General features: G+C 44.7%; 1 protein-coding gene across 1 annotated transcript in view; it reads right to left on the bottom strand.

The window, feature by feature from the left end:
- LOC138949902 (multiple epidermal growth factor-like domains protein 11) overlaps positions 1 to 12,009 on the bottom strand; it is a 61,032-nt gene that overhangs the window by 30,310 nt on the left and 18,713 nt on the right. Inside the window, exons 5-11 of the mRNA XM_070321687.1 lie at positions 11,743 to 11,835; positions 10,992 to 11,093; positions 10,561 to 10,705; positions 9,038 to 9,158; positions 6,249 to 6,385; positions 3,586 to 3,728; positions 2,897 to 3,199 (exon numbers count right to left, since the gene is read on the bottom strand). Of these exons, the coding sequence (XP_070177788.1) occupies positions 2,897 to 3,199; positions 3,586 to 3,728; positions 6,249 to 6,385; positions 9,038 to 9,158; positions 10,561 to 10,705; positions 10,992 to 11,093; positions 11,743 to 11,835 (1,044 nt within the window). The remainder of the gene's footprint in view (positions 1 to 2,896; positions 3,200 to 3,585; positions 3,729 to 6,248; positions 6,386 to 9,037; positions 9,159 to 10,560; positions 10,706 to 10,991; positions 11,094 to 11,742; positions 11,836 to 12,009) is intronic.

Genomic DNA, 12,009 nt, shown 5'->3' with positions numbered 1-12,009 from the left:
AATAAAGTAGCGAAACACAAGCACAAAACAGCAAACCAAGCAAACTGAACTAAAGAAACTAAACCAAAACAGACCACAGTAACTAAACCAAACCGACGAAAAGTCAACTGAAGCACACCAAAAAAACCATCAACAACAACAACAACAACAACAACAACAACAACAACAACAACAACAACAACAACTTTTTTTTTTAATTGAATAAACAATCTCAACAAGATAAGCGTTCAATACTCAATTTTACAGTACAATACTCTCAATACTTGTCCAATAGAATCTCGAAAAAAGGTGTGGAACCACAGACCCTCAAAGTCCGGGTGCCAAACATTCGGCTCCCTCCCGTACAAGAATGTCCATGTGTGCGATGTGTAAGTGAGACATGGATGTGTTCATGACTGAATGCGTAAGCACAATGCAAGGAATGGCCAGAAAGGTATGTGGGAGGTGTGTTTATAACCTGCCCTGTTATATAGTGCTATAATCTTATGTAAAACAATGTCCTGTTTGTATTATTGTTATGTACCACGCCTGAATTTCTCCATGAGATAATAAAGTATTCTTATTCTTATTCTTACACCGTTTCCATTTCCTTTTCCATTACTCTATTATCCCATTGTTGGGACATTCTAGTTGATTCCGCTCAGTGGAAACCAGCAACAAGGGTTGTGGAAACCAGCAACAAGGGTTGTGGAAACCAGCAACAAGGGTCGTGGAAACCGGCAACAAGGGTCGTGGAAACCGGCAACAAGGGTCGTGGAAACCAGCAACAAGGGTCGTGGAAACCGGCAACAAGGGTCGTGGAAACCGGCAACAAGGGTTGTGGAAACCGGCAACAAGGGTTGTGGAAACCAGCAACAAGGGTTGTGGAAACCAGCAACAAGGGTTGTGGAAACCAGCAACAAGGGTTGTGGAAACCAGCAACAAGGGTTGTGGAAACCAGCAACAAGGGTTGTGGAAACCAGCAACAAGGGGTGTGGAAACCAGCAACAAGGGTCGTGGAAACCAGCAACAAGGGTCGTGGAAACCAGCAACAAGGGATGTGGAAACCAGCAACAAGGGATGTGGAAACCAGCAACAAGGGGTGTGGAAACCAGCAACAAGGGGTGTGGAAACCAGCAACAAGGGTTGTGGAAACCGGCAACAAGGGTCGTGGAAACCGGCAACAAGGGTCGTGGAAACCAGCAACAAGGGTCGTGGAAACCAGCGACAAGGGTTGTGGAAACCGGCAACAAGGGTTGTGGAAACCGGCAACAAGGGTTGTGGAAACCGGCAACAAGGGTTGTGGAAACCAGCAACAAGGGGTGTGGAAACCAGCAACAAGGGTTGTGGAAACCAGCAACAAGGGTTGTGGAAACCAGCAACAAGGGGTGTGGAAACCAGCAACAAGTCGCGTAAGGCGAAAATACAATATTTAGTCAAGTAGCTGCCATTTTTCAGCAAGACCGTAACTATACTCGTAGCATCGTCAGTCCACCGCTCATGGCAAAGGCAGTGAAATTGACAAGAAGAGCGGGGTAGTAGTTGCGCTAAGAAGGATAGCACGCTTTTCTGTACCTCTCTTTGTTTTAACTTTCTGAGCGTGTTTTTAATCCAAACATATCATATCTATATGTTTTTGGAATCAGGAACCGACAAGGAATAAGATGAAAGTGTTTTTAAATTGATTTGGAAAATTTAATTTTGATAATAATTTTTATATATTTAATTTTCAGAGCTTGTTTTTAATCCGAATATAACATATTTATATGTTTTTGGAATCAGCAAATGATGGAGAATAAGATAAACGTAAATTTGGATCGTTTTATAAATTTTTATTTTTTTTTACAATTTTCAGATTTTTAATGACCAAAGTCATTAATTAATTTTTAAGCCACCAAGCTGAAATGCAATACCGAACCCCGGGCTTTGTCGAAGAATACTTGACCAAAATTTGAACCAATCTGGTTGAAAAATGAGGGCGTGACAGTGCCGCCTCAACTTTCACGAAAAGCCGGATATGACGTCATCAAAGACATTTATCAAAAAAATGAAAAAAACGTTTGGGGATTTCATACCCAGGAACTCTCATGTCAAATTTCATAAAGATCGGTCCAGTAGTTTAGTCTGAATCGCTCTACACACACACACACACACACACACACACACACGCACGCACACACACACGCACGCACGCACATACACCACGACCCTCGTTTCGATTCCCCCTCGATGTTAAAATATTTAGTCAAAACTTGACTAAATATAACAAGGGGTGTGGAAACCAGCAACAAGGGTCGTGCTACCAATTGTGTGCGCGTGTTTGGGTGTAATCAGCCACCCGCACTTATGACAAAATGACCGAGGTTTTTTACGTGCCACTATGGTGACACAGGGTTGGTACATGGATACCGTTTCTGAGTCTGCATATAAAGTTGACCCGTGTCTGTCTGGACCTGGATTGAAAACATTGATCCAATAATCACAAGTCCAGAGCTCTGCCAACTGAGCTACGAGGCCCTCACTTCCAAGTTCTAAGATAGTATATATTATACGGACGGGGGCAGTGGCGCAGGGGATAAGACATCGGCCTCATAATCGGAATGTCGTGAGTTGTAATCCCGGCCGCAGCCGCCTGGTGCGTTAAGGGTGGAGATTTTTTCCGATCGCCCAGGTCAACTCATGTGCAGACATGCTAGTGCCTTAACCTCCTTCGTCACAGTGTACACGCAAGCACAAGGCCAAGTGCGCACCGGAAAAGATCCTGTAATCCATGTCAGAGTTCGGTGGGTTATAGAAACACGAAAATACCCAGCATGCTTCCCCCGAAATCGGCGTATGTCGACTGAACGGCGGGGTAAAAACGGTCATACACGTAATAATCAACTCGTGCAAAAACATGAGTGAACGTGGGAGTTACAGTCTATGAACACAGAAGAAGTAGAAGAAGAAGAGAAGAAGTATACATACTGGTCTCCCATGTAACCAGGAGGACACGTGCAGTTTCCGGTCACGTGGTGACACTCTCCGCCGTGCTGGCACGTGCAGATCTTCGCGCATGCGTCGCCGTAGCGTTGTGGCTGACAAGTGGACTGACACGCGACCCCTTTCCATCCGGCGGCGCATGCGCATTCCCCTGTGTCCGCGCTACACTCGACGGTGTTTGTGAAGTTACAGAGGCACGTGTTGTTGCAGTGGAGACCCCATTTCTGTGGTGAGCAGGCTGGGGCAGGATGTTTACATTAACATGTGTACGTTTTGTTCATGGATTAATGTGTGTTGATCAGTCGGGGATTCGCAACACAAACATGACACATATTCTGGGTTTATTAGCCTGGACATTAATACCCACGCATACCCATACACACACGCAGTGACGCGTGAGCACACCGTCACACACACACATACACACACACACACACACACACACATACACACACATCCACACACACACACACATACATACACAAACATCCACACACACACATCCACACACACAAACACACACACACACACACACACTTGCAACACCACCACCAACCCAACCCGGCCCCCCCCCCCCCCCCACACACACGCACACACATCTGTATATATTTATCCATATCCTACCTCGTTCATTGCATATATCACCCGTGTAGCCGGGCAGACAACTGCACGTGCCGTTCACAGCAGAACACGACGAGGAGTGGGCACAGGTGCACGGCTGAAGACAACCCCGTCCGAAATAGCCTTCATCGCATCGGTCTTGACACCTGAAAAAAAGAGATTTGTTGCGTATTAGTGCGAGATGAAATTTGTCAAACTAAGAAATGTGATTAGTGTAGACAGATGCCGCATTTCATAACAACATAATTATAATGTGTGTGCGTGCATGCATGCGTGCATGCATCCGTGCGTGCGTGCGTGCTCGCTTTGGTGCAAGCGTGTGTGCGTACGTTCGTGTTTGTTTGCGTGCGTAGGTGCGTGCGTGCGTGCGTGCGTGCGTGCGAGCGTGCGTGCGTGCGTGCGTGCGTGCGCGTTTAAGTCTGTCTGTCTGTCTGCCTGTCTGTGTGGCTTGGTGTCTCTGTCTCCCCTCAAGTTTAGCTTATTCTGGCAACGTTTTGTGGAATTCTCTCCCGGAATCAGTTCTCAATACTTTCAGAAACAAGAGGCGAAGCCTTCAAGGCTCACGTAAGAAATCGACAAACAGTAACACAAACTCAATCACTCCGTCACACATACACACACACAGTACACACACACACACACACACACACACACACACACACACACCACACACACACACACACACACACACACACACACACACACACACACAGAAAGAGCATAGGTGAAACTGTGCAAGGAAGCGAGCCACTAGATCTAGATCTGTCTGTCTGCATGTAGCCTACTTACATGGACACGACTGCCAAATAGTCTCGGCCCGCTCAAAATAACAATCACCGAGACTTTCAGTAATTCCATCGCGTGACGTCTAACCCTCGTACGTCATAATGTGACGTCAATGTAATATGACGTCTTCAAATGTTAAAGTTTCTACCACAGACATACACACATACATACGCACGCACGCACGCACGCACGCACGCACGCACAGACAGACAAAAGTTAGCATCGCATAGGCTACACTTACGTGAGCCAAACACCTCTCATTACATTTAATGTCAAATTACGAAAAGTCACGGTGAGGAAAGACTTGGTTCTGATTATTTTCATATTGATCATAATTATCTGTCCATATAGCATCAGTGTTTAATTAAACATGTTCTGGTAATTCCCAATTTTGATCATAACGTAAGAATTTGTGTTTAGCCTGCAACGTGTATATAGTCCTGTGAATAGTTTTTCTGTCTTTTAAAAAAAAAAAAAAATTTTACTTTTATGTTTATCTTTTGTAATTATTTTTACACTTGTTAAAAAGACATTTTGTTTTATCCTACATACACCTTCAATTGACCGATCAGTCACTCAATCAACATTCCATCTCTCTGCTTCATTGGTCTTTCTATCTACAGGAAAATATTCTATTATCTTTCTCTCTTTTTTTCGTCATTCCCTGTCTACGTCACTCATTTCGTCATAATTATAATCAATCATTCGCTTGCGGCTTTGTGGCAGGGGGAAGAAAAAATCAGCCAGATAAGTGTTCGTTATTAATTGTTTGTCTGTCCACTGAAAAGACCGTTGGGTCGATATATTTGTGACTGTATTGTTTTGTCAATAACAAACGTTCCAACGACCTACTTTTCTTGTTTTTTCATTCTATCTACAGGTCCACGCGTAATTCCGTCATATCTAATTCTGAAGCCTTTTCCCACCTACCGCAACAACAGCTTTCCAGAACTATAACACTGATCATAATTATGGGGTCCTGATTTGGCCTATTATGGTCCGCTGGACCCGAAAAGCAACAACTAACTAACTATCATAATTTATTAATTATGATTGATTCATTTGCTCGGCTTCCTGACGAGTGCGCGTAAACTGATTCTATCAAGATACGTTTTTTGTGAATATTTGTTTGTCTGTTCACTTAAAAGACCGTTGGGTCAAAATATCTGTGAATGTATTGTTTTGTCAAGAACAAACGTTCCAACAACCTACCTTTCTTGTTTTTTGATACTGATCATATGTGTTCTTTCTTTGCATGAATGTCTAATGTTTTGTCCACTCACTTAACATAGTAACTCGACCTTTCCCAACATTGGCGAATTTTTTTTTTTTGTTAGTGTGTGTGCGTGAGCCCCTCGCATCCTCTAACCAATTATCTCCCCTGTAATGTCTTTTCGTTCCCTGAGTTTCTTCCCTGTTGTGTTTCCCCACCATCTTCTTTTCAAACCGTGTTTAAGTTGTGGCGTGCTGCTTTTACTTTTTGTTGCACTTTGTGTGTGAACTTTGTTCGTGATCCTGATGAAGCTTTCATTAGCGAAAATTCATATTGCATTGAGCTGACCTTGTATCGGTGAGTACAGAATTTCTTATGAATTTTTTTTTTTTTTTTTTTTACCAAAGGGGCTCCGCTCACCTATGTAACTTCAGCAGGACCGACGACGCACTGCAGATTATACCAGCCCGCTACACGTTGCGTGAAAGGAAAACAGGCCAAGTTCTCGTCATAATCCCCAACGCAGCATACATTTTATGCAGTGCGTCGTCTGTGCCGCTGACTCTGCGCAGGTATATTCTGCCCATAAGACGACGTCAAAATACACCAGTCAGTCCGTTTCCCACTTTCATTCCTTCACGTACCTAAAAGCACGCACGGTACTCACCTGTCGCCAGTATAGCCAGGAGGACACAGGCACTGTCCGGTAACTGAGTCACAGTTAGCACCGTTGTTGCACGTGCAGGGCTGCTGACAGTTCACGCCGTACTCGCCCGGTGCACACGGCTCGGTGCAGTAGCGACCCTGTTGGGATAAAAAATAAAAATAAAAAAAAGACACTTTTATCAGTCACCGTGTTAGTCAGTAAATCTGTCAATCTATCGACCAGTCTAACAATCTATCTTCACATCAGTCCATGTATTAATCTATCTATGCAGCTACCCATCCATCCATCGCCAATCCATCCATCTATCCGTCCATCCGTCCATCAATTCATTTGTTCGTCCGTCCATCCATCCATTCATCTATCGATTCATCCATTCAAAAATCTATCCATCCATCCATCCATCAATAAATCCATCCATCCATCCCCCATCCATACATCCCCCATCCATCCAACCATTGCCCATCCATCCATCAATGCATCCTGGATCCATTCATCCCCCATCCATCCAACCATTGCCCATTCATTCATAAATCCGTCCATCCGCCCATCAATCCATCCATCCATCCCCCATCCATCCATTGCCCATCCATTCATAAATCCGCCCATCAATCCATCCATCCAAAAATCGATCTATCCGTCTATCAAACCGTGTATCCATTCTCCATTGTAATAATGCGTGTAAGGTTTAGTTTAAGGCTTAAGAAAATCAAACAGCCAGTCAGTGTTCTAATTAAGTATTCATCCATCCGTAGACTCACCCACCCTTCCTCTGGCTATTCGTCCACCTATGCATTCATTTGTTTTAAATTCACAACTTCCGTACCTTTTAAGGCAATGCCTCTGCGCATTCTGAGCATCAACATGTCCACACTAAAACACGAGTGGAATGCATCTTGGTGTGTCCCATGTTCCCAAGCGTCATTTACTGTGGTACATATAGCTACCCAAATCTAATTTTGTAAAACAAAACAAAAAATCTATAATATTGGGTTTTCTTGCGCACTGTCATGTGTGTCAATATGCACTGCCATAATGATGTCATTGGGCACTGCCACGTGTGTCAATATGCACTGCCATAATGATGTCATTGGGCACTGCCACGTGTGTCAATATGCACTGCCATAATGTCATTAGGCTCTGCCACGTGTGTCAATATGCACTGCCATAATGTCGTTGGGCACTGTCACGTGTGTCAATATGCACAGCCATAATGTCATTGGGCACTGCCACGTGTGTCAATATGCACTGCCATAATGTCATTGGGCACTGCCACATGTGTCAATATGCACTGCCATAATGTCATTGGGCACTGCCACGTGTGTCAATATGCACTGCCATAATGTCATTGGGCACTGCCACTTGCGTCAATATGCACTGCCATAATGTCATTAGGCTATGTCATGTGTGTCAATATGCACTGCCATAATGTCATTGGGAACTGTCACGTGTGTCAATATGCACTGCCATAATGTCATTGGGAACTGTCACGTGTGTCAATATGCACTGCCATAATGTCATTGGGCACTGCCACGTGTGTCAATATGCACTGCCATAATGTCATTGGGCACTGTCACGTGTGTCAATATGCACTGCCATAATGTCATTAGGTTATGTCATGTGTGTCAATATGCACTGCCATAATGTCATTAGGCACTGTCACGTGTGTCAATATGCACTGCCATAATGTCATTGGGCACTGTCATGTGTGTCAATATGCACTGCCATAATGTCATTAGGCACTGTCACGTGTGTCAATATGCACTGTCATAATGTCATTAGGCACTACCACGTGTGTCAATATGCACTGCCATAATGTCATTAGGCACTGTCATGTGTGTCAATATGCACTGCCATAATGTCATTGGGCACTGTCATGTGTGTCAATATGCACTGCCATAATGTCATTAGGCACTGCCACGTGTGTCAATATGCACTGCCATAAAGTCATTGGGCACTGTCATGTGTGTCAATATGCACTGCCATCATGTCATTGGGCACTGTCACGTTAATCGCTGCTTACTGTCTTAGTTGTCACTTTCTACGGTAGCGTTTTGTCAGCGTGTTATATCGTGTATGTCACTGTGCATGGCCGTATAATGTCACGGTGCACTGTCTGTGTCACTTTGCATGCTCACATTATTTTAGTGTGCTATGTTCCGTACACGTACGTCACTGGGCACTGCTAACATAAGTCGCTGTGCACTACCTTATCAAGTTATTTGTCATTTTCTACGGTCGCTTTATGTCAATGTGCTCTGTCGTGAATGCCACGGTGCACTGTCTTTGTCACTTTGCATGGTCCCATTATGGCAGAGTGCTACGTCACGTATAATTATGCCATTGGGCATTGCCACATAAGTCGCTGTGCACTGCCTTATTTGTCATTTTCTACCCGTGTAGTTATGTCAGGGTCATCTGTCATACATACGTCACTGTACACTGACACACACAACGGACGGGCGCTGTGGCGGGGTGGTAAGACGTCGGCCTCTTAATCGGAAGGTCGAGGGTTCGAATCCCGGCCTGGTCAACTTATGTGCAGACCTGCTAGTGGCTTATCCCCCTTCGTGTGTACACGCAAGCGCAAGACCAAGTGCGCACGGAAAAGATCCTGTAATCCATGTCAGAGTTCGGTGGGTTATAGAAACACGAAAATATCCAGCATGCTTCCTCCAAAAGCGGCGTATGGCTGCCTAAATGGCGGGGTAAAAACGGTCATACACGTAAAATTCGGGAGTTTCAGCCCACGAACGCAGAAGAAGAAGAAGAAGAAGACACACACAACTTACCCGCCACCCAGCTGTGCATGTACAGGTACCCGTAACCACGTCGCAGTCCGCTCCGTTCTGACACATACACTTCCCTTGGCAGTCCTGGCCGTGAGTGCCCTCTGTGCAGTTCTCTCCACACCTACAAGGTTTCAAAACAGTACAAGGTCAGGCCTTTCGAACAGACATTGCTCGTTGTTATTGATTTGTTTATTTCTAAGTGATTCTATTTTGTTAAGATTAATTGCAAAAGCTTATATATAGTATCTACCGTTATACATTCAGTCACGTTTTCACACGCTTTGTGTGCTTAATGCGTTTATATGAACGTATCAGACGCTTTAGTAACATCATTCCAAACGTGAAGATTTTGTAAGTGACTTCCCCTATTCCATTTACCTATGACACAGGTTATAATATATGCACTAAATAGTATGTGCACTTCTATAATTGAGCCCTATGAATATATTGAGGCTATATGCTGCCACTGTGCCAGTATATTCCAAAGTGTGACCACTGTCCCTCATTCTGATCAGTCATCGCTCAACGGCTATCACCAGTTATCTCTCTGACCGGACGCTACAGTCCTACGCGAATCTATCAAAACACGAATACAGAGTTATCTCCCATATGTTTTTTGCGAGCACTGATCTAAATTTGAGATCAGTGTTCGCGAGACGAAAATGATTGCAGATTGGCCGACTTCGACAGTGATCTCCGTTCTGTTCTTCACAGTTATGATAAAGACATCGTTCTAAGGTCAAAACAAGTCGAAATTTTGGGACTGCTGCCGGAAGGAGACCGTAATATATATAGATTGGTTTCATCACTGTCAACTGGTTACAGAAAAAATTGTCTGCTCCAGTGAGCGCCGAAACCAAACGGTTGATTATCACGTGACACTTTTGCCATATTTAGAGTTGTTTGCACAGTAAATACAGCCGCGAAAAATAGCTCGCTTGAAACTGTCTTACATATCAATTCCTTTGTAATTTAAGAATTACAAAACACCATGAAAAATCATTATCGACGATCGCGAATCTGCTTATATATATCCATAATACATTACAAAAAGCTCTAAATATGTTAAAAAAAAAATAAAAAAAAGATCGGTTTCCTTGCCAGACAAGGACACTCAAGGCATCCTGTCAGGTAGAGAATCCCGTCGCGATATAACCTTCGTGGTTGAAAACGACGTCAAACACCAAATAAAGAAAGAAAGGGAGAGAATGAGCCGAACTCTTTTTGACCTGAGGTCAGGATGCACTGTCCCTACCCCCCCCCCCCCCCCCTCCCCCGACCCCACTTAGCCCCACCCACCATATTGTCCATGTGTGTGTATGTATGCGAAGTCAATGAATAGTCAGCCATACTTTCTGTTGATAGCCCTTGTGGATGCCGTATGTTATGTTCATGTGTATGCACAGAAAAGAAAAAACAAAAACAACAACAACAACATCATCATACCAAACGTAACAACTTAGTGGTAACAACCTTAACACCCCCCCTCCCCCACACCCACCCATACATCAAAAATGACTCACAGGGGTCCCCTGAAGCCTGCCACGCATGCGCAGGATCCAGTCACGTGATCACAGGTGGCGTTGTTCTGACAGCGACAAGAATACTGACACAGGTCGCCATAGTAACCGTCTCTGCATGGTCGACCACACCTCCGTCCCACGTAACCTGAACGAGAACAATGGGAATAGGTTGGTTTTCAGAAAATAAAGTTCTATAAATTAAAATATTACTACCGCATACATGTAATTATAATCAAAAGAGTGCTATACTTATAATTGTATTGCGTGCGCCGCTTAAAAGATCAGATCTGGCGGAAACACTCATACACTGAAACTTTCTCTCTCACTTCCCTCCACCCCTCTATTTCTCTCTCTCTCTCTCTCTCTCTCTCTCTCTCTCTCTCTCTCTCTCTCTCTCTCTCTCTCTCTCTCTCTCTCTCTCTCTCTCTCACCAGCATGACAGAGACAGTCTCCGGTGACCGGGTCGCACGTGCCATGGTCACTGCACTGACACTGTTCCCTGCAGTCGTCGCCCCACCAGCCCTGCTCGCAATCTTCAACACAGGTAACGTAGTGTAAGACATACAATTGTTTATTGTTCAGACAATTTAATTTCTGCATAGAGAAATGGTGTGTGTGTGTGTGTGTGTGTGTGTGTGTGTGTGTGTGTGTGTGTGTGTGTGTGTGTGTGTGAGAGAGAGTTTGTGTGTGCGTGTGTGTGTGTGCGTCTGTGTGTGTGTGTGTATGCGTGTGTGTGTGCGTGTGTGTGTGTTTGTGTGTGTGTGTGTGTGTGTGTGAGAGTTTTTGTGTGTGTGTGTGTGTGTGTGTGCGTCTGTTATCACACACACACACCAACACACACACACACAAACATCCCTCACCCCCCCCCCCCTTCTCAGTCCCTATACAAATAACGACCAGACTTACTGTTGTCGCATAAGGCACCTTCCCATCCCTACCCCATCACACACTCACACACACATACACACACACACACACACACACACACACGTACACGCGCACACACAGACACTCAGTCTCACACACACACCCCGCCCTCCACACACACACACACACACACACAAACACACACACACACATACACCCCCCCCACACACACACAAACACACACATACACACACAAACACACACACACACACATCCCCCACCCCCTCCTCCCTATACAAACAACGACAGACTCACTGTTGTTGCAAATGGCGCCCTTCCAGCCGGCCTGACACTGACATGTGTCAGGAGAGACACACTGGCCTCTCACGCATGCCGGGTTGCACACCGCTGTCAACACAGAAAAACAGTGGATGGATGAGTGACAAACACTAATTTATTTCTTCTTCCTTGTTCGGTTGTTACATTTAGTCAAGTTTTGACTAAATGTTTTAACACAGAGGGGGAATCGAGACGAGGGTCGTGGTGTATGTGTGTGTGTGTGTGTGTGTGTGTGTGTGTGTG

Source organism: Littorina saxatilis, linkage group LG16 (genome assembly GCF_037325665.1).
Source record: "Littorina saxatilis isolate snail1 linkage group LG16, US_GU_Lsax_2.0, whole genome shotgun sequence".
Taxonomy (NCBI): Eukaryota; Metazoa; Mollusca; class Gastropoda; order Littorinimorpha; family Littorinidae; genus Littorina; species Littorina saxatilis.
The sequence above is the reverse complement of the archived record's forward strand: the minus strand, read 5'-3'. Positions and strand labels throughout refer to the sequence as shown.